Source organism: Protopterus annectens, chromosome 2.part0, assembly GCF_019279795.1.
Source record: "Protopterus annectens isolate FY-2018-M chromosome 2.part0, PAN1.0, whole genome shotgun sequence".
In the NCBI taxonomy this organism is placed as follows: Eukaryota; Metazoa; Chordata; order Ceratodontiformes; family Protopteridae; genus Protopterus; species Protopterus annectens.
In genome coordinates, this window is record NC_056728.1 from 507,959,118 (window position 1) to 507,983,400 (window position 24,283).

The window sequence follows — 24,283 nt, forward strand, 5'->3', positions numbered from 1 at the left end:
CCAAGCTGTCTTTTTGTTTTTCGCTAGTGTGTTCTGATTCTTGTTTGCACTCCTAGTTGCTGTAGCACAGGCTAGATGCAAACCTACTGGTTCTGGTTGTGCAGACTGAGCACATCATCAGGAAATGTTTTGTTGAAAAGATCCACCTGTGCCCTTGTAGGAGGAAGGCAGTTTGGCCTGGTCTTAACTGAAGGTTACTGTAACAGGGCTCAGTTTTTGAGCTTCAGGATTAGTTCATTTGTTTCCAACAATTTCCTCGTTTGTTATAAAAGCCCTGTGTTTGTGCAGGTTTGCAATTGTTTCAGCACAGCTCCAGTGATTTTGGTGACTTGCCTCTGCTCCACTGATCTTCCAAAGCTACTGTGTGATCAGCGAACACAAAGTACCTTATTTGAACTGTTTTCTGTACTTGTACTGTGCTTTAATTGTATTTGCTGCTTTTAGGTTCATAGGTTCATAGGTTGCTCTCTGCCCTCTGGCCATTATAAGCCCAGCCCTAGCCAGAGTTTGTTGCTTTCCCCCCTTTAGTTGAAGGATACTATGCCCATTATTTTGCTGTGCCTCTGTCAAGCAGTGACACTGAGGTAATCCATCCATTGGTCAAGATTTCTCTTGAACAAGGCCCTCACATGTTTGTAGTTTTGAGGGATCTAGATTTTTTGAGGTGAAGCATGTTCATCAATTCTGGGTTGGACATAGCCTTGTATGTCAGGCACAGGTCACCTCTGAGCAGACGGTGTTTACTGAATAGAGCTGGAGTTCCTTCAGTCGGGCAGCATAAGACATATTTTTGAGACCCTTTATCCTTTTGGTGAGGAACTTTTGGGGCCTTTCCAGTTGCTGCAGGTGTCGGGTCAGATACATTCCGAATGGGGCATTGTACTCGATCATTGGTCGGATGAGTGATGAGTACAGGGGGACGATGACCTCCCTTGATCTAGATGTGAATCCCTTCATGATCAGGTGGGCAATGTAGAAGGTCTTCCTAACTACTTGGGCGCGTGAGTGTCAAACGAAAGGTTACTGTCAACCTGGGTCCCCAGATCCCTGATAACCTCTTCTGTGCTCAGTGGATTGCCACCTATATGATAGCTAGGGGTAACCTTGTTTTATCTTTAGTCCATGGCTGTGGCACCAGTTATCCGTTTCTGTGAGACCCTTCTGAAGGATATCTGTGTCAGATGTGTTCTCGACTATGGCACCCAGTTTGCAGTCATCTGCAAATTTTGTCGAAAAGTAGATGCCGAACAAAGGACTGAGCCCTGTGGGACACCACTTGTGACAGGCTTTGAGTCTGACATGGCGCCAGCAACTCTGACCCTGTGGGTTCTGTCACTTAGCCGGTTTGCTACCCATCTTGTGATGTATGGGTTAACATTTAAGCTGATGAGTTTTTCAATGATACCGCCTTTGCCAGGTCGAGGTAGGCTGTGTGGACTGCCTTTCCCTCATCAATGGCCTTGGTGACTGTTTTGAAAAAGTCAACCAAGTTTAAAAGGCATGATCTGCCTTTGACAAAGCCAAACTGGGTTGGATCCAAAGTCTGCAAGTCCCCTATGTCTTTATTTATGAGTTCATTTATGATCCTCTCCATAGCTTTGCAGATCAGGCTTGTCAAGCTGATGGGAAGTGGGACCACAGTTGCATCCTGAGGTGAGGCTAAGATTAAACAGCTGTCCTAACTGCGGGTTTAATTCCTCATTGAGTTCATGGAGCACACAACCGGGGACACCATCTGGTCCCATGGATGCTGTGTTTTGAGAGCAGTTCTCACCTGTTGAGATGTTTGGGGCTACAATCCTCTGGTATAGATATCTCTCCTTGTTTGCACTGAACCTGTCAGCCAGTATGTTGGCAATGTCTGTAGGTTCAGTGATTTTGGTTTCTGACATAGCTAAAGAAGGCCTTATGATTGTCTTTTGAGTCCATTTTTCTCTCAAAATTTGCCTTGGATGATTTTATGAGAGATCGTAGTTTTTACTTATAATGATCAAAGGTGTCTTACCTTTTAGGATTTTGCTCTATCTTGTAGTAGCTTCCTCCTTTTGTTGTAGAGCTTGTTTATGGCTGGGGTCCACCAGGCTGGGTACAAAGAGTCTTTGTTTTGTTTGGGATTGCCTGATCCATGCAGTCCTGTAGGTGCTGGTAGAAGGCATTTGTAAGTGATTCAGTAATGGTTGAGAAGTTCTTCACTGTGGTCTTTTTTATCTCGGGTGGGGGCGGGATGTGGACTTCCAGTGAGATTAGTTTATGATCTGATCTCACCAGTGAGGTGTTGAGCATTGTGATCTCATGTTCGTGATGATGAGATCAAGTATGTTTTCACCTCTTGTGGGGATGGTGACTAGTTGTTCCATGGCATTTGAGTTTATGAACTCTAGGAACCTTTGACTCCTTTTAAACCATAAATGCTGAAATTTCACCTGTGATTTACTGTTTTTACCGTGTTCTGACTCTTGGCTGCACATCTAGTTGCTGTAGCATTGGCTAGATTCAGAACTGTTGAATCTTGTTCTGGTTGTATAGACTGAGCACTAAATCAGGAAATCTTTTGTTGGAGAGGTCCCCATATGCCCTCATGGGAGAAGAGAGCAGTTTGGACTGATCTAATTTTAGGTTACTGAAACAGGGCTCAATTTTAAGCTTTAGAATTGGATAATTTGTTTCCAATTGTTTCCTCCTGTTTGTTATAAAAGCTCCGCATTTGCGTGGGTCTGCACATGTTTTTAACACAGCTCGAATGAGTTTGGCTACCTGCCTCTACTCCAGTGTTCTTCCAAACTACTGTGTCATCAACAATCGTTCTACTCAGTAACAGGTCTAAACCTAGCATTATGGGCCAACCTGGTTGATATAGGTTTCCTAAGGCAGTGTAGCAACTGCCTCATGTACACAGACAACCCTCTACTCAGGAGTATGAGAGATGCATCTACACCAGGAAGCTGGGATCCCTGCTCTCTCGGGCACCAAACAATAACACCGAAGAGGTTGTCTAAACACCAGAGACCTCCTAAGCACAAGGTTCCTGTACCTGACACAGCACTCAAGACACAAAACACCAGTGTCTCACTAACTAGGCCCTTAAGGTGCAACATATCGAAACCTAATTTTCTTTTTACTGGAGATTCTATAGGATTCCCGCTCACCAGGTTGGATAATGAGAAAGTCACAGTCAGCTGTCTATCTGGTGCCAGGATTTGTGAGATCATGCAGTTAAGTCACTCAACAAGTACAATTATGATTCAGTCGTAGTTCATATGTTGGTGTGAATGACTTGAGACGTACCTCACTGGACTATGTGAAGAGAGACATGATTAAGCTCTCTGAATGTGTGTCCCAGGCAGGTATGTCCCTAGCCTTGAGCAGCATTTTACCCTCACCTAGAATGATGCCACAATATAAACAAAAAATGACTGACTTTAATAACTTGCTTAGTTTCTGGTGTCATTTAAGGGGAATCCACTTTCTGTCAGTTTGGGATGACATGGTTGATAGGCCTCATTGCTTTGTCAGAGATGTTCTGCACCTAGCACCTCTGGGATTTTGGCTACTGGCTAAGGCTCTTGTCTCCACCACAGTGCCTTTTTTAGGCAAGGTCTCAAAAGCAAAACTTCTGACTTGAAAATATCCAGCACAAACAAAATTAGGGTTCTGCTGCTGAACGCTAGGAGTTTAAACCACAAACTGCACTCTCTGGAAGCATACCTTTCCCTAGATGATGCAGGCATTTGTGCAGTCACAGAAACCTGGTTCAAGGCCAGAAACAGTACCCTAGCCTTGCAAAGCTGCAATTCCTTACAAACCTTCAGACCGCAAAATGAAAGCATGAGAACCAAAGGTGGTGGAGCATTTATTTACATTAAAGATAAATACTCCTCCAGACTGGTTAGACAAGATAACTCTTTGGAGCTACTCCAAGTTCAGATTACTGTGGTTAAGACCCCCCCCCCCTTCAAGTCATTGTTAGCTACATGTCTCTCGCCATGAATCAAGACGCTCATGCAGCTTATTTGGCTTTACTTAAGTCAATCAAAATACATCAGCACTCTTATCATGAGGGATTTTAACTATCCTACCATCAACTGGGAAACCTATACAAGTCCCTACTTAATTGCACAATGTTCCTTGACTTAAACTCAAATGTCCTGCAATAAATTGTACAAAATCCTACAAGGGGCTTAAAATATACTTGATCTGGAACTTACCAACATGAAAGACAGCTGCGCTACCGTAGGTGTAGGACCCTCATTAGTAAAATCTGATCACAAGTCAGTCACTTTGGTCAAGGAGGTCCAAACAACCCATCCAATTGCCATCCTGAAGATACAGGAGAAATGATTACACTGTGACCATCTGCATCTTGGTTTTCCCCATATAAAGGTTTATGTTACTTAGATCAATACTGAGCCTAAGGTTCTTTTTGGGGAATAAAAATTATCTAGAATAAAAATGACCCTTTCTGGACTTGTGGGGCCTTTTGGATGGCTCTTTTTTGTGATGAGGTTTTATCCTGCTATTCACTGTTACAGTATTCCTTACAAAAGGTACATCCTGCCAAGGACAGCTGTACATCCATCCAGCATACAAGATCCTTGGTTTCTTCCAAGTGCCATACATCAGACGCATGTCCTAGGCTTAAGGTGAATAAGTGACAAACAAGCGCTAAACCTTTAGAACTGAACTGTCCCAGTAGACCTGGGAACAACCTATGATGAAAAAGGAGAGAGATTACATGCATATCCAGAAGGAAGGAAAGACCCTTCGGCCAGATGAAAAAGGAAAAACACAACAGGGGGAAGGAAGGAGGGATGGAACACTGCAAATGGTGAGAAGTAAGACATCTAGTGCTATGGTAACTTCTTACACAACTCTATCATGATGTCCTTCTTTATCACTACTGTAGTATTCCTTACAAAAAGGAGAGTACTAAAGCTAGTGGAAACGGTGGGAGGAGGAAAACACAGAGGAGCCCTACAAAAACCCACCGAATATGGACCTGGCAAATCCTGCCCTAGCTCTGGTAATAAAATCTCGCTTGTAGTGTTTAGTAAATATACGCACTGAAGACCAATCAGCAGCTTCCAAAATAGATCTAGCATTGAGACGGACATGAATGAAAGTATCCAACATTATAGTAAGCACATAGCCACTCTAACCTATTCATCCTGTCTGCCTAGTCCAACTGATGGGTCAGAATCCTCAGTTAATGAACTCGTTGGTGGAATTGTGACAGTTGCTCGAGGATAGTGGCTCTAAAGGTAGCTCTAGATTGTGAAATCACATCAAATTTGCAATGTTTTGCAAAGATACGCAAGACTGACCATGATGCAACTGTACAAATTTCACCAAATGAAGAATTCCTGAAGTAGATGTTCAAAGCGTCTACCCTACCTCATAGAATGACCCATATGTTTGCATGCTAACAAGGGACTGATAGTGGTTTAAACAAATGCAATACAGTCATATCCATCTTAATAAGATAACTTTAACTGTGGACCCAAGATTATTTGTAGCAAAGGACATGAACTGTTGAGAGTCTTTCCTAAAGGTCTTAGTTCTGTGTAGGTAAAACCTTAGATATAGATGAATAGCCAATGTATGAAGTTGTATGACCTGAGTATTCCCGACTGTTTGAATGACTGGGGAAAAAAGACTGGTAAGTGAATGGGCTTGTTTCAGGTTAGACTTGGAAGCCCCCTTGCGAAGAAGGTGATGGATCTCTATTTAAGTACATACATACCAAGTAAGGTAAGGAAGAAGAAAGAGCATGCAACTCGGAAATTATTCTGGATGAGGTTACAGCCATGAGAAACAGGGGCTTCTAAAAGATAAATGTCAAGTGTAACACACTGGCTCAAAGGAAGATTTTATCAAGGATTCAATGACGAAACAGAGGTCATAAGGAGGAATCAGTTCTCTAGCTGGGAGACAGAGTACAAAAGATCCTTTGAGGAAGGCCTTACATAACCAATACGAATCTAAAAAGTGGGAGTCAATACCTTTGTGAAAGTTGAAGACAGCAGATAACTGAACTTTGATGGTTGAGAAATTGGAACCTGAAAAAAGAGTTACAAGAGGAAAAGAAGCACTTAAGGCATCCCTGTCATGACCTCTTGCACTACTCATGCTTCTGTTTTGCCCCAGTAAGTATGCTGAACAACTTCAGACCTGAGGGTCTCATGTTCACTGTCATGTCTGAATATGTTTGGGTGTTTTTGTTCACAGCTTTGTCTTGGCCAGTATACTGGAATAAATTCCCATTACCTTCTTCTGTGGACTATATAGAGTTTGATCTCACTACTATGGCCTGCGTATCCTGGGTGGTCCTACATGATATTAGCTCATAGCTTCACCACAGCAAAGTAAGTGTCCAGAAGGGACAAGTGGGTCTTGATCATCATAATTAGAAACTACACAGTAGGATTGTGGCAATTCCTCCCTCCAAGGCATTTCTTCCTTGCCAGGAATAAGCCTTACCCACCCAGGCCTTTTCTACACAAGCTTCTAGGTATGTAGAGCAATAGAGAAGGTGCAGGAAGATCAGGGATGGGGTACTACTCAAGTCTTTTTCTTCTTTGCCCCCACTTCTTCTCAACCATCAGCCTTGGCCAGTTGTCCCACTTTTTCCCCTTCACCAGGGTGAGAGTACCATCTGTCCCTTCCTGGCTAGTCAGTCCATTCATTCCTCATCACTAGGGAAGGCAGTCATTTAGCCAACAAGTCATTTTAACCAATAGATGTTTGAGGGATATCTTCTTTTTTAGGCCTACTGTCCCTACAAATGCCTGGTTAATAGAATCAGATGAGGATGTGAGGTGGGCTGGCCACACTACTTTCCATCACCTCTGCAAGGAACATTGCCAGGAGTTAGTCCTGCCTTCTCCCTCGATCACATAAAGTGGTTCTCCCAGTATCCACTGGGGAAACCATAATTTCCCATGTGTCTCCCCAAGTGCCTAATACCCACCTCCACTACCCCCACAGAGAAACAAGTTGGCCATTCCCCTTCACTGCACTTCCCTCCCTGCTTGGCTCCACCAGTGAGGGGCAACTAATAGAAACCTGACCCCTTAGGTTGCAGAAGAGGTTTCATCCTTGTGCACCATGGAGCCAGGCAACTTGAGGCTTTTTCTGATGCCAAAGACAGAGAATTAGTGAAGGCCCATCCTAGGTCTGTCAAGTCTAAACAGATGTGTTGTGGTCAAAAAGGCATATATGAAATTCATCAGGTATGCAGAGGAGAACTCTCACTTTTAGGTCTCTTTCTTGTTCTTTAGCCTTAGTTGTACACCCAGGGATCTTTATGAAATGTTTGGCACCAGAGTTTGCTTTCCTAAGTGTAAAGGTCACTCACATGCTTATAGTTAGTCATGGTTAGAGCTCCTCTTGACTTTTCTGGGCCATTTCCTTGGAGGTGGTTCAAGATGTACCCACTTAAACCCCCCATTTACCTGCAGAACTTGGTTGTCTCATTGAGCCTTATATAAGCCTCCCAGTTTTTCTATCTCATCAAGATTTTTATGGTAGCAAGCTTGTACACACCATGTGCAAAATTTCCCTTCTAAATGATCTCTCGCATTAATTATTTCTTCATATGCATCTCATAGAAATAGTGTAACAGCAAAAACCTTCCTCATGGCCCTGTGTTGTATATCGGCATCTGTGTATGGTCTCACATGCCAGAATGCAGTTGAGGATGTTCCACAGGTATTTCAAAATGATGTGGGACTAGCACAGCCAATCCTTAGAGCAGATGATTCCAGTGATCTCATCTGATGGTTAGCCGAGATCACCAGTGATTCAGGGCTGCCCATTTCTACTAGATCCTACTAAGGAGAAAGATTATAGATGCTTCATATCTGTCTAAAGTGGAGAACCAGTACGAGTCCACTCACGATTCAGAGTACTTGGTTTAAGGAACCAAAGGAGCAGGCACATAAAGGTAAAAGAGATAATGGCAACATCCTATGTCCTCAAAATTTTCCAGTTAGCTTTACAACTAGGAGTGCTCAGGAAAGTGATGGACAGTATTTTAGAAATGTGTTATCAGTCAATTGGGAGGTAGGAAAACACTCGTGTCAAAGTGTGAGACTTGGTCATAAAATCAAATTTTCACTTACAGGCAATATGAGTACCCAGCAACCAGAATATGTAGGCAAATAACTTTGGTCAAAGTATGTGTAAATGCACAGACGGAAGTTCATTTAGAAAGCCTTTTCAAAGGCTGCCATGGGAGTGTTCTCACAGAGAAATGAGGCCCTGCAAAAGTGGACTTGCTTGCATCAGGAACAAAACTGATACTTTGGGTGGTGGGGGTCTTGAAGGGTTTGCTTGCCCAACCTTTGACTGTGTGCTAGCACTTAAAAGGTGGATGTATTATTTTAAAAGAAAAACCTCCAATGGCTGCATGGATAGTGACTCTGCCATGGCTGTGCACTTACAGACCTGATAGCCAGCGGGCACATAGTGCTAAAAATGGAAAAATAAAGTAAAGCAAGTGTATTCTTCAGGAAGGCCATCAATAGAAAATCCTTTCTGTAAAAGTGGAGAATGTTTCCCTTTTGCTGTACTAGCTGAAAATTGATACCAGCGCTGCCAACATCATGTAGATCTCCTAGCATCTACCAGATGTCTTTGACCAGGGTTGGCCTCCTTCCAAGGTCCACGTGTCTGACAGTTCTACAGTGTTCCAAAAAAAGATCACCAAGGTACCAAAACGAACTTGAAAATATCCACAGGCACCACCAGGAATGAATACCAGAGTCCAAATGTACAAACAGCTTTAATAAAAACGAACTGAACACACATATACTGCTGACATTAACGTTCATAACTGATATGTTTTCGTTTATAAACACTTCCTCAGATGCGGACTGACCTCAAAAACCCATCCATTTGTACTTGTTCTACACTAGCAATTAAATAATTAACCAATTGAATTTAAAAAAACAGGATCGTAATTACTTGGGACATAGTGAAATGGTAGTAAATGACTGTGTGCATATAGTGACATAAACATCTTTTTATATGAATAAAAAAGAATAAAACATAAATAACTGCCTACTTGGTCATAATGAAACATAAACTCAAAATACTTTTACTTAAAACTAAAAACTCTTTAAAGGAAATGCATTCTTTGCTTGAAACTAAACAAATGCATAGTATCCATGAAAAATGAACTTGACGCTCCCTCTAGTGTTCATTCTAATAAACATATTCTAACAGCTGAATACAAACATATTGCTTAGTGGTTTTGCATTGCGTTGGTGGGAAATTAAAACTCATTCTGATTTCATATATAAATTCCAGTGAATAAAAATATAAATCTATATGTTGAATACTTTAAATATGTTAAAAATATTTAGTATTTTGAGTTTGTTTTATTATGACCAAGTAGGCAGTTATGTTTCATTATTCTTTTTTATTCATATAAAAAGATGTTTATGTCACTGTATGCACACAGTCACTTTACTACCAATTCACTATGTTCCAAGGAATTAGGATCCTATTTTTTTAAATTCGGTTGGTTAAGTATTTAACTGATAGTGTAGAACAAGTATAAATGGATGGGTTTTTGAGGTCAGTCCGCATCTCCGCATCTGAAGAAGTGTTTTTAAACAAAAACGTATCAGTTACGAAAGTTAATGTCAGCAGTATGTGTGTTCAATTCATTTTTATCAAAGTTCTGCAGTGTTGCTACTCTAGACCCAATTCTTCTTCAGTAACTCAAAAACTACTTTTGAAGGCATCCTTCATCTGAGACTAACTAGAAGCACCCACCCATAGTGGTAATTAATCTTTATGATCAAGAGTCTTGTGTTTTCACCATTATATCTGGCTGTGTCAGTCAGCCTCAAGTTTCTGTCTTAGAAACCCTTTTCTTTTTTGTCATTACTTTAACAAAGATTTCTAAGCTGCACACCTTAATGTACATGGAGCTTGTACACATTATTTCACAGACAGGGTGTCATTAAGAACAAATCCTTCCTTCATCTCTAGGATGATTTCAGAGCTAACCCATATCCAGATTGTCCACTCACTAATATTTCATCCTAGACCTTAGAACAAAGAGGAAATTGTTCTGTACATTATGATATCTAATAACAGCTGAGGTACTACATTTAGCAGGACCAAGGACTTCAGGCAGATTGTCTTTATCTCCTTCATACTGGGGAAGCAGGATAAACCAGTATCCAAAGAGACCCTTTCAGAATGACCAGACAACTGCATTACTTCTTCCTATGAACACTGTAGTAGGACTGTGGCTACATCGGGCCAGTTTTACTCTTGCAGCATTCATCACTGCAAATTTCTTAAATCGTGTCTGCTCAAAGAGTTTGTGAAGTTTCTGCATGGACCTCCACCCACAATTTCTGCAAATATTACAAGCTGGATCTGCAGTTTAGAAGCATAGCAGTAGCTGTGCTGGAAGGTTAAGCTGTAACCTTCTCTCATGTATCAGACCATTTCCTGTCTTGTGTTCTGTTCTGAAGAATGTATTAAAGCACTGAATAGTGGGATGACCATGTACAGTTGTGTGAAATGCTTAAGCTAAACATAGATGCCTGGGTATAGGATCTTTGGTGTTATAAAACCAACACCCATATGGCTCTTTTTCTCCTGACTAAATGTCTGCTTAGCAGAGAACAAGGTCACCGTTGTATCTGGATATCTTGAGACCAGTTATATGGCCAGATTTCTAGAAAAGAGTGTTTTTTTCATTATCTTGTACATTTATACTATCTGTCAATGACTTTTCTTGCGGGTGATGTTTTTTTCCATGTTTTCACCAGTAACTCAGTCTGGCTGGGGGTGGATGTTACAGAGACATATTTCTTGCAGACTTAGATTCTGAGCTCTGTTAAGTATGGTCCACTTCTTTTCTGACTAGTATAGGGGGTTCGGAACATATTTATTATTAAAACCTTACCATAAAACAATAGCACAGCTTATTTTTTTTCTAGATATCTGAGAATTATTTAATAATGTTACTGCTTTCTTTAATACAACCGTGATGTTTGTTCTCTCTTTTTTTAATATCAGAAAGAGTATGAGAAGACAAAAACACAGCGAGATCAAGAGGAGAGGTTAATAGTTAGTGCCTGGTATAACATGGTAAGATCATCTATAAATGTATTTGTTTCATATTCTGTACTGGTTTTTTTTGCTTAGTTCCACTTTTTTGGCATTGTTTTTTTTTTTACTCTGAGAAGTGAAAACCACATATATTTTTAACTGACTAAATGTTAAATATTGCAGCTTCTCTGTATTCAAAAAAAAAAAAAAAAAAGTCTGAGCTTGTATTCCACTTTTCTCATATTGGCATGCTATTTTTTTAGGACAAACCCCCCTGAATAATAGACCCACTCTAGTTGCATTTTGTACAGCCTTATGACATGTAGGGAGTGTATGCAGCAAAATCTCCATTATGTGCGTGCCTGGCAAAACCAAGAAAAATATGCAAATGTATATCCCATAAAATGACAGAAAATATCACTTTTTCTATTTATTTCTCTTTTCCTAGGAATACATGGAAGATGTGATTCAGATGTGCTCTGTTTGTCAACCTGAAAAAAAATGCAAAATATACATATTTGTTGCAAACTGAATGTTGATCTTCTTCTTTCGGCTTTTCTGGGTTAGGGGTCGCTACAGCAGAACTCCGGACCACTAATGATTGGCATTAGATTTTTACGGTGCCAGCTCGACGCCCAACCTTCAATGAAGGCACGCCTATTCACGCATGTGTTTCGAACGCCACCCGACCATGGAGAGGACATGCAGACTCCACACAGAAGGCTCTCCAGCCGCGAATTGACCGGGAGAACCTCTTGCTGTGAGGCAACAATGCTACCGCTGCACCACCGCAGCTTATCTGTTTGTTGCAAACTGAATGTTGTGGCCAAATGGAAATGGATTTATGAAACTACTCAAGGTACCTAGCAGTAAATGACCATATAATCATATCTGATGGTATAAAATGCAGTTTGCTAATCTCTGTGTAGGAGTCTAAGGGGGACATAAGTCCATTGATAAAAGTTTCTGTATAGAGGAGAAGTAAATATGACATTTACTTATAATGCACTGACAGCTCAGTGAAAAACTAGTCTAGGCTATTATTCTGTGTATACCCAGCAGAAGTTCAAAGCAGCATCCAGAATGGAAACTGGGTATAATGCCAAATATGAGAATGCCATTATACACCTCTGATACAGTGGATTAGCTGCTTATAAATAAATAAAAAGTCAAATCTTAACCCCCCTTTCATGTCTCATGAAGCTTCTGGGAGTCACCACATGGTGTTCATGTAAAAAAAATATATATATATACACACACACATATATATATATATATATATATATATATATATATATATATATATATATATATATATTGAGTTGGTTTCTACCCTTGAGGATTTCAGTGCAAGACTGTGCTGAATTTGAACAAGATACTTCAATGCTGCAGTCTGTGACATGTTACTTATGACAGATTGTAAAATGAAAAATGTTTTATCTGTGTATTTTGTTTAACACCAAAATGTTCCACCTTCTTTCTTTGGCTGCTGCTTTTCAGAAAATGTAGAAGATCCCCCTTTTCCTTCAGTGTCAACTCGTGAGTTCTTTCCTTTGGGCCATTATGTCTCAATTTAACTGTAAACTTTTTTAGTAATTTTAGGATGTACCTACAATTCAGACCAGTCCTTAACATTGAAAAAATCTTCAGCAACACGTGATAAACAGTAGGATGTTAGACCTAATCCAGCATGTGGTAATAATAAAACATGAAAAAAGAACTTGCACTAAAAAAAATAATAATACAACTAAGGGGCAAAGCCCACACCTTCTACCCCTTGGTGTAAAGTGGAATAAACTGGTCGAGGGATAGAGGGCAAATTAATATTGTGTCACAGTCCAAGTGGTCAAGATACAACTTACAGCAGTGGTCAATATAGAGAGGTCGGTCTTCCATTGAGTATATCTGGCGCATGTCTGGTCTATGAAAATTAGGTCAACTTCAGGAGGTGGTCAATATAGGGACGTGGTCAACTAAAGAGGTTCTACAATGTGTACATGCACACACACTTGCACTTATATGTACACATAGATATATATATATATATATATATATATATATATATATATATGTATGTATATGTGTTTGTGTAACCATGTATATGCGCATACATATTTGTGTGTATTTTCTAGCTGTATTGTATGTGTGTGTGTGTATATATATATATATATATATATATATATATATATATATATATATATATATATATATTTAGGTGAATATATAGTATTTTTACATTTGATGTGATATGAACCATTATTGTATTCTTTATATGGGGTAGAAGTTACCACAGTGCCCCCAATGAAAACAGAGTACAGTGCAAAATGTCAGATTATGGCAGTACAGGCATATAAACCAAAACATATGGTGCCTTTATGTGAAATGCTACATCTCAGTCCCCCATTGAGACTTCTTTATAAAATATTCTTAAATTTAAGGCACCTTATATTCTTATATTTAAGGCAGTAATAACAAGGTGTTTGGATTTAAGGCACACCTAAGATTGCTGTTCTACCCTGTGGAATTTCAGTGCAGCTCAGCGCTGAAACTGACCCTATTACTTTAGCTGAATGAAAGTATGGAATTGTAGTCACAGTATGTTGCAGCTGAAAATGTATGTTTGGGGTAAAATGTGTTTGTCGATGTTTACTTCCAGTCCAGTGAGGAATTGGTGCACATATAGTACGGGCAGTAGTTTTGCCTTCCAATATGAGCCAAATGTCAGATAGCCCCCCAGGTAGAAATTGTGTATAGTGCCAGACTGTGGTAAAAACTGTGAAGTGAATTGTATGTCAATTCTTCTGTGGCAGTTCAAGTAATATGTTCAGGGAATTCTAATAAGATGGTTTCACTGCATCTCATGTCCGATTTAAGGTGCAGCCTTTGTCAGTATACAGAGTACAGAATTTATCATGTGCAGTAGCAGAATTGTTGCCTTGGATAATGAAATAAAATGTATTTGTTTTTTTTTACGTCTGGTTTTATGAGATTGGGTGAGCGTATATTTTGGGTATTAGTTACACCCAGCCCTTTTTACATCCAGCCCTTCTAAGCAGAGAGATCACAGAGCGCTCCCAGGTCGAAAGCAGGTATGGTGCCATACTGTAGCTACAGAAGCTATCTGAAACACTTTTCCTAAAGTAGTTTACAGTGGAAGATTAAGGAAATTCTGTTGAAGCATTTGGGCACAAAACTCACTCAAGAATGCCTTTTTACCCTTGACGGATTTTTCTGCATCTCAGTTCTGATACATATTGCAGCACACTGCCTTTGTCAGTATTCAAAGTAGACCGTAACACAGATAATGCCATGACTGGTGAAAAAACAAATTACTTCTGGTGTAATGAGGAATTTAAACACAGTTTAGGCATTAGTTTCATCTGCCATTCAGAGCAGGCATCAAATAGCTATCAGCAAGAAACAGCTTGTAATGCAATGCGTCAACAAACGAACATCTGAAAAACTGGATTTCCTAACTTTCTTTATATAAGGGGATAAGTGACAGTTCCGGTAACACAGTTTACAGTAAAAAAATTAAGGAATTCTAATAATATATCTGACTAAAAACATATTACAGAATGCCATTCTACTATCCCCAAGGATTCACCATATCTCATTTCTGATTTACATTACAGTTTTGCCTTTGTCAGTTTTCAGAGTGCAGATCTTGCCCTATATTCAGTAACATAAATGTTGTTTTGGCTGTTGAAATAAGAAATGTTGTCGGAACTGATAAAATAAAATTGATTTTTGGGGGTGTAATGGCAACACACTAGAGGTTCTAGATAGAGACTGCGTTCTGCCACCTTGAGCAAAAGTTATACAAAAACTGAGTGTAATGCAGCTTTGGAGCCCAGTACATTGTAATTACCATTTATACCTGTTTGTGAAGTTAATTGATGCAATGTCATATCCCTGAAATAGCTTGACATTTTAAAGTATTTTGGGGGTGGGGGCAACAGATCTGGATATTCAGTTATGAACTGTAGTTGGGCTATGCTCTTAGATGCAGAGGTAACAGCTGTACATTGAATTTTTTGAGTGTGAAATCACAGTTCTCTGTAATGCTCTCTCCATTTTTTCTGTATTATTTTAAATGCTAGAAAATGTCACTTTCAGGAGAAAAACAATAGTGATTTTCATTTTTACTTTATAAAAGCATGATAAGTATATTATTTTGTATATTATATATTCACCTCTTTGAGGAAACAGTAATGTGAATTGAATCTAAAGACATCTATCTGCATTTATGTGGGCTGTGAAGTTAAATGATAGCAACTTGAAAGCTAAAATAGGTGTTGTGTCATCAAATAAAACTCAGGACCATACATGACCGCAGTCTACTGAACAAGTCTGTATGGAAGACGCAGTGTACTAGTGCAATTGATTCTACCCTGTCTCAGCAAAATGATTGGATGTGCTGCATGGATCTCCAACATGCACATCAAGGTTATGAAAGTGTCAAGGAGATTCCTATGCTCCTACATAGGAGTCCGTCATTATCAGTTCAGAGTCTTACCATTTGACTTCACCACCATCCTCAGGATGTTTACCAAATATGTGGCTGTTGTAACAAACCATCTACAACTCTTGGGAGATACGATTTTTCCAAAGCTTGTCAAATGGCTCCTGGTTTCCCCCTCAGTTCAGTCTCTTTTGGAAGCCAGAGGCTGCCTTCTCTAACTTTGCCAATAACTATAAATTTCAGTGAATGTGCAAAAGTCCAACCTTCAACTAGTTCAGAAAATTATTTTTATATGGGGTCATCTGAACACCACACCATCTGTAGTCCCATTACCTCTAGACATGATTCAGACCTTGTAATCAAGCAGTACAGTCTCTATTTCAAAAACCTCCCTCCTTCAGCAGCCTTATTTCTGAGAGTATTTGGCTTGATGGCATTATTGATCCTAATGGTGCTCCTTGCTCATATCCAGATGATAATCTTGCAACAGTTCCTTCAAGTGCACTGATCACAATGCACTCACTCCCCCTTCATAGACTATTATTATAACAAATTCATGCAGAAAACACCTGAAGTGGTGGTTACAGTCTCCAGTGGTACATTCCAGCACACCTTTTCTCACCCCATCCCCCAGAAGCGACAGTAACTACCGATGCTGTCTCCCTTTATGTGTGGGGTATTACAAAGAGAGGATGGCCCAGGGTCTTATGGACAAGCAGCAAGGCCAATACTCTCAGAAATATCTTGGAGATGAGGGCAGTCCTCTTAGTGTTGCAGGAACTTCAGGACTGCTTTCCCCAGGGTGTGATATCTATCCAAACAGATAACATGACAGTAGTTCAGTACATTAGCGCAAGCAAGGAAGAACAAGATCTTACCACTTAAGCCGGGAAGTAATGAGGATTTGGCAATGGGCGATAGCTTCACACTGCTTTGTGATAGCAAAACACATCCCAGGAGTACTCAGTTGCCTAGTGGACAGGCACAGCAGAAATGTTCTCATGATTCATAAGTGGTCCATTAGTCTGACTATAGCCTAACTGATGTTAAGTCACTGGGCAACCTTTGCTATTATCTGTCTGTGTCCTCTTACAACACTAATTACAGCAGGTATGTTGCCATGACTCCCCATCTGGGGCAGTCACCAAAGGATGTTTTGTCACAGCAGTGGTCCCCTGGGCTCCTATATGCTCAACCACCCCTTCCCTTAATACTCAAATTTCAACAGAAAACAAAGCATTGCAAGGAAGCTGTCATCGTCATAGCTCTGTTTTGTCACAGACAGGTATGGTTTCCCCTTCAAAGGCCTCATCTCAAGGCACCTCCTTGGCTTTTTGGTCCAGATCAGGATCTGACTTCACACCCCTCTGGGAAGCCTCACCCAGACCTACACAATTTGAAACTAATCGCTTGTTTTTTTCAGTTCCATTGATGGTCAGCAATAATTCCCTCCCTGCAGAAGCAGTGAGAAAATTAATGGCTTCTCAAAAGCATTCTGCCAGTAGATCTATCACAGTAAATGGAAAAGATTTGTCTCCTGTGTTTTCCTATAGAACATTAACCCATTTCTGTCTCCAGCTTCAGACATTCTATGTTTTCTTGCCTCCCTTTTTGATTTGGGCTCTAACATTTCCCCGATTGAAGTTCATTTGGCTGCCAGTTCTAGTTTCCATTTTGGCTTTCATGAGTAGTCATTAGCTTTACACAAACACTGTAAAGCCTTTCTCAAGGGAACCTTCTTATCCAGGACCTCCTATTAAGAGATGGTTTCCCCCCGAGATATGAATTTTGTCTTATTAGCTTTCATTAAGCCACCATTTGAACCATCTTCTTCTATTGAGATAAAATTTTTCTCTTGAAAGACTATCTTGTTGGTTGCCATCACTTCAGCCAGTAGGATTTTAGAACTCCATGCACTATCATCCTCTCCTCCATGTCCAGTGTTCCTTTATTTATTCTGCTATATACAGCAAGACCCTTCCTTCCAAATCAAGCATACTCCACATGAGCTGTTGCAACTTCTACTGCCGACTTTAGGGCCTCTTCAGAAGATGTTTGTGTGGCTGCTGCGTGGTCTTCATTGCATACCTTAATCAAACATAAATTGGACTGCTTTTCCAGGGTTAGAGCATCCTTTGGTGGTTCTGTCCTAAAGAGTCTCCTGTCATATGGCCACCCAGTGTGCATCATAGTTTGAGATTCTGATCCACATGTTGGAGCAGGTGGACTGAATGAATAGGATATGCAAGTTATATACTTACCCATAATGATTGATCTTTTCATTTATATCTGTTCATTGTAGCAACCCTCTCTCCTTCCCCTTCCCTGTTTTTTATGATTTGAAGGATTCTTTGATTATATGTAGTTTTGTTACTCTTCAGCAAGGGGATCCATACTTAGGTCTTGGGGAGTAAAACTAGAGCTGAAGTAGCTAAGGGAAGTGGTGCATTATGGGAGGAAGAATTATTAAAGGGACTCAAAGCTGGAACACTGATGCTACCAAATCGTATCTGACGAGTGGTTTGAACACCCACATGTATCAAATAAACATAATTAAAAGGATCTTTCATTGTGGTAAGTACATAACTTTCATTTTTCACTAGTTTTCTTGAACTTGCAGTGTGGTAAGAATCAATGGTGTTCTGTGATGGTCAGTGGCTACTGTCTCAATCCACAGTGCTGGCAAACTAGTATACAAGGGGCAGTTGTCATTATAACTCCACACTGCTGCCTCAGATGCTAGCCAACATGTGTCACACCCAGTTAATTACATCTGCAGAGCATTGTTACAGTTTCCCCTGGATCTCACTCACCTTGCTCCCAGCTCAGTGTTTTACCAGCAGTAACTGAACGTTGTTCAACATTTTGTGTGCATATACTCTCACAATGGCCCACATGAATTTCTGAAAAGGGTTAATAATATTTCTACAGTGCCAGCAACTCTTCCTTGTCTTCATTTTAATGTACATCCACCAGCAAGACCATTTTGACACACCAAGATCACAGTTAGTTGACCACTAAAATAAATCAGCTGATAGCAATCACTCCTTAAAAGGCAGATGCTAAAAATTAGGTCATCTATCCTTGTAAATGTTCTTAAGGGCAATAATAGTTCAGCCACGAGTGAAGGTGCATACAGAAGCACTTGGACTCTTCGCTAGAGCCATTCACCAAAGACGCTCTTAGAAGAAGGGGACAGTTCCCCTCGCTGCCTCTATGAAGACATCACATGTGGCAATATTCTTGAATTGATGAAGCAGAGAGGGGGTTACTCATCCCAAGACCCATCAACTGATGTGTCAGTGTTCTTGGAAGCCTTTAGTTCCAGACCAACAGCATCCAGGATGGTACTTCTCATTGATTCCCTTCGACCTTATGGCTTAGTGGGCATGGAAGGACCCTGATGCGGTGGATCCTGTTCCCAAAACAGTGGATCGCATTTTGGATGCACCTAAGAACAGGAACTACGAGTAAGTTTCCACAGGTAGATAAAGATCCAATTCCTTGTGCAGAATAAATAATAAACGGTGCAGCTCGAACAGGACAGAAACACTTTTAATAACACAAATCCACAGTTTTACTTCCACAGGTTAAGCTCTTTCATCTGTTTTATATACAGACTTCCTCAGAACCAAGATATTCCATCACCAGCTCTCATTATAAATCCAGTTTGGCACCAAAATTTAAAAAGTATCCTGCTACTGCCTTAGAGACATTCATCAATTCCTCTCGTGCACAAGCTAATACATGACTTGTATATATGCTATTTATCTAATACATTTGATTCAATAACTGATAAAACCTATAAATCATTGATTAAACATTAATTAATCTTATACTATATAAAAATATGAAAATATATAAAATTAGTATATGATGTATCCACATATTAAATATTTTAAAAACATGTTCTAAAAATTGAATGGTATATTAGCTAGAGTATACAGAAATAATTAATTAATTAATTAATTAATTAATTAATTAATATATACACTTCTATGAACATCTTAATAAAATATCTTAATGAAATATAATATATATATGAAATATATATTAAAGGTAAAAAGTTTTTATATACACAACAATGCTATACATTAAAACCACAACTAAATTAGTCAAGAATAAGGAATGGTTTGATACTAATACTTTCATTAATGCCTGGAAGACTAGTTGCATCTGTGAATATCTGCCACTTGCTTTCCATCATGGCTAAATATACTTTCCAATTACCCCCACAAACACTGCTATCAACATGTTCTAAAATAGTAAATTTAAAATAATGTTGATTCCCTTTACTAATAATATGCTTGGACAAAGCATTCTTAGTATCTTTAATCTGAATCTTGTAATAATGTTCATATATTCTTTTTTTAAAATTCCACTCAGTCTTACCTATGTGAAATGCTGAGCATGCAACACATTTTGCAAGATATACCACTTGTTTAGTATTGCAATTTCCTACCTTACTTTTGATATATGTCTTATTGATATTATCCAACTTAAATGTATTAGATAAATAGCATATATACAAGTCATGCATTAGCTTGTGCACGAGAGGAATTGATGAATGTCTCTTTAAGGCAGTAGTAGGATACTTTTTAAATTGGATTTATAATGAGAGCTGGTGATGGAATATCTTGGTTCTGAGGAAGTCTGTATATAAAACAGATGAAAGCGCTTAACCTGTGGAAGTAAAACTGTGGATTTGTGTTATTAAAAGTGTTTCTGTCCTGTTCGAGGTGCACCATTTATTATTTATTCTTTATACAGTTGTTGAATTCCTGATGGCAGGTACATCTAAGCTTCATGGAACAGGGAGGAACTAAACAAATTGCGTATGGATATAACTTCATTACAATCGGAAGTTACAAGGTTGATTGATCTGGTCAGCCGTTTATCCAACATTCATCAACCAGCAGCCATTCAGCTAAAATCATCAGCAGTAGTAACGAACATTCTCCTTTAGCTCCTTCAACCAGCAGCAGTTATGGAGCATTTAGCTAAAGCAAAATCATCAGCAGTGTACACAAGGTGATATACCTAATGGGCAAAAGAGCGTACATCATGGTGAGACCCAGGTTGCTCAAGACTCGTTGGTATTGGCAACCAATAAAAATATGGAATCTATTACATCGCCTGAAGCAGAGCTCACTTTTGACTTCAGTTTATTTCATTTGAAAGATGAAGCCCAGCGGGTGGGAACAAGACCAAAATACTGAGAGCCAGTAAAAACATATTCAGCAATAACGAAGAATCCAACTAACCAGAACAAAGGTACTGTGTTTAACAAAAATGTATCTAGTCCCTTTGGCAAGTATAAAACTACAGTTACAAAAGGGCAATCTACCATGGGACATAAATACATTAATACCAATTGTCATGATGATGTTATGGACAATTTTTTATGTAATGAATATGACTTCATTAATACAAATGAAAACGATGGTGTATATAATAATAGGAAGTATTCACAAAATGTTGTTGATTCTATTAGAGACAAAATACAAATATTGGGTAAAAGATTGCTCAATGTTAAATGTTTTAAAATAGATAATGCATACTTAGCTAAATGTTTAGCAATACATATTATACCTAAGGGATTAAGGTTTTTTAAACTTCCGTTAGGAATTGAGTATAACTCAGAAATTATTTTAGAATTTAATAATATGTTTGATGTCTTTGGTTGCACATATATGAAACTGCTCTTGAAATACAATGATGAGAAATTGTCTAACATTTTAAAGGAAATAGAGAAATTGAATGATGAAGTATTACAAGATACTACATTTGAACAATGGAGAGAATATTATTTTAAACGATTTCAAATAGCAGAAAGCAAGGCTAAGAGTATATATAATAGAAAACAAAGGAAGATAGAGCGAGACATTGAATTATATGAGAACAACAGAGTGTACATTTGGCCCAAAGATAGAATAGTTAAAGAAAAGGAAAAGTTTCAGAATGTTAGAAGTAGAGGTAGCAATTATGAAGGGGAGTCAAATTTTCAAGGGGGAAGATTTTTTCCAGCGCCGAAACAGCAGTACAGAAACTAACGACAAATATGTCTCAGACAGTTTCTGACCAGAATACTGAGTGCATTAATTATGACTGTACACAAAATATTTTGACAAGAAAGGATGGCATGGATGGTCATGTATACAATCAAGGATGAAAGTTAGATATAGATGGAAGGGAAGGTAATGCTTTCTTACATCCATATCACTGTACTAGGACTGATTTATCAACAGAGAATTTGATGACCACCCATCTCCCTACAGTTTTGGATATGAATATTGAACAAATCAACTATGTTACTTAATTACATAGTGAGGAAGAAGTAGAAGGTGAAGGCAATGGGACAAATACAGTAGGAAATGAAGTGAAAACTATTTTACACACACACAATGGTTTTAATGTTTATAATTACACGGATTATGAAATTGGTTATGAATTTTTTACATTGTTTAGCAAAGGGATGAAGTATATACCTACCACTTCTTAATTTAGTTGATACTATTAAGGAAATAAAATTATATTGTAGAAGGTTAAACCTAGCATTACAATTTGGACAAAAAGAGGAACTGGCTGAGCATGGGATACAAAATAATTTGAAAAGAAAAAGTTCATATATCCCAGTCTCAAACACACAAGTAGTCAATTTTGAAAAAATGGTATGCAAAGAAATTTATTGGTTATATAAGAATATTAATGTAGGTGGTGGTCATAAGAAAATGATGGACGATAATCTTACTAATAATGAACAGAGATGTTTAGAATCTCTTATTAGGAACAAAGATATCAGAGTTATGAAGCCAGATAAAGGTGGAGGCATAGTTATATACAATAGTTTTGATTATAATGCCAAGATATTTAATATTCTACATCTATCGGGTAACTATGAAGCTATTTCTTTAAACCAAGTTAATATAGGTTATAAAAGAATTGATTTAGCTATTGAAGAATATTTGATAGACAACAGAATCACGAATGAGATTTATGAATTTGTTAAAGCAGAATTTCCCACTGTGGCTAACATTGTAGGTATACCTAAAGTTCATAAGTGTATGGATAGCCCTCTGTTCAGACCCATAATATCTGGATCTAGGTCCAAGACGTATAATTTGGGTGTGACTATTGATAGACGGACAAAACATGTATATGAAAACATCCCACATCTTACAAAGGACTCTTGGAATTTTTTAAGTAAAATAACATTTGATATTTGGAAAGAAGGGTTGATTTTTTTGACAATTGATGTCATTGATCTTTTCTCATGTATACCTAAAGACATAGGTTTAGAATATTTTTGCAACAGCTTGAGAAAAGTTTCAAAATTAACATGGGACAAGATTAATTTAATTACGGATATGATGAGTTTAGTTTTAGAACACAATTATATCCAATCCCAAGGTGAATTCTTTAGACAGAATAGAGGTGTTGCTATGGGGCCCTCTTGTGCCCCTATTTTTGCAAACCTCGTTATGTTAGAGTGGGAGTCCAACTATGTCTTTCAAAGTGAATTTAACCAATATATAGTACTTTACATCAGATATTTAGATGATTTATTTATTTTATGGAATGGTACACAAGAACAAATCAAATTGTTTATCAATTACATCAATGGGACAACTGAATTCCTGAAATTTACCCATAAAATCAATTATGAAGGTATTGAATGTTTGGATACATATATAAGTCATACTAGAAATGGGTTTGCATCCAAAATATATAGAAAAACTACATTTTCAAATGACTACATAGAGTTCAGTAGTTGCCACCCCCCACACATTTTTAAGAATGTGGTAGAAGGACAATGCATTCAGGCAGCTCGTATGTCTTCGAGCAAAACTTTAATGGAAGAAGAAATAGACTTAATATTTAATATGTTTAAAAGTATGGGATATCCCACCTCCATGTTAAAAGATGTCACAGGTTATGTGAAACAACAATGGGGGAATAAATATTTACCACTGTTGGGTATGTCAAAGGAAAGAGATAAAGATATGGGAAGGAAAGAAACTACATTAGAACCCTTCAGAAGAGTGTGGGTAATTATGTACTCACCACATGCCAACCAAGTGAAAGAGATATTAAATAGACATTGGGATTTGATCACTATAACAGATGGTATAGGTATCACATTAGGTAAATATCCCATGTGTGTATTTAAAACAGCCCAAAATATTAAGAAGTTACTTGAGAAGACAACACATACAGCAAAATACAAGTCAATTTTAAAGGGAACTTCAAGATGTGGCTCTTGTAACCAATGCAAATACATCAATGAAGAGGTGCAATTTAAGTTGGATAATATCAATAAGACATATATCAAAAGTAAGGTAGGAAATTGCAATACTAAACAAGTGGTATATCTTGCAAAATGTGTTGCATGCTCAGCATTTTACATAGGTAAGACTGAGTGGAATTTAAAAAAAAGAATATATGAACATTGTTACAAGATTCAGATTAAAGATACTAAGAATGCTTTGTCCAAGCATATTATTAGTAAAGGGAATCAACATTATTTTAAATTTACTATTTTAGAACATGTTGATAGCAGTGTTTGTGGGGGTAATTGGAAAGTATATTTAGCCATGATGGAAAGCAAGTGGCAGATATTCACAGATGCAACTAGTCTTCCAGGCATTAATGAAAGTATTGGTATCAAACCATTCCTTATTCTTGACTAATTTAGTTGTGGTTTTAATATATAGCATTGTTGTGTATATAAATACTTTTTAC

At 38.4% G+C, this 24,283-nt stretch overlaps 1 protein-coding gene across 1 annotated transcript in view; it reads left to right on the forward strand.

The window, feature by feature from the left end:
- The window catches only part of HOOK3 (hook microtubule tethering protein 3), a 2,251,851-nt gene that overhangs the window by 2,222,521 nt on the left and 5,047 nt on the right, over positions 1-24,283 (forward strand). The window contains exon 21 of the mRNA XM_044060904.1: positions 11,044-11,115. Within this exon, the coding sequence (XP_043916839.1) occupies positions 11,044-11,115 (72 nt within the window). The remainder of the gene's footprint in view (positions 1-11,043; positions 11,116-24,283) is intronic.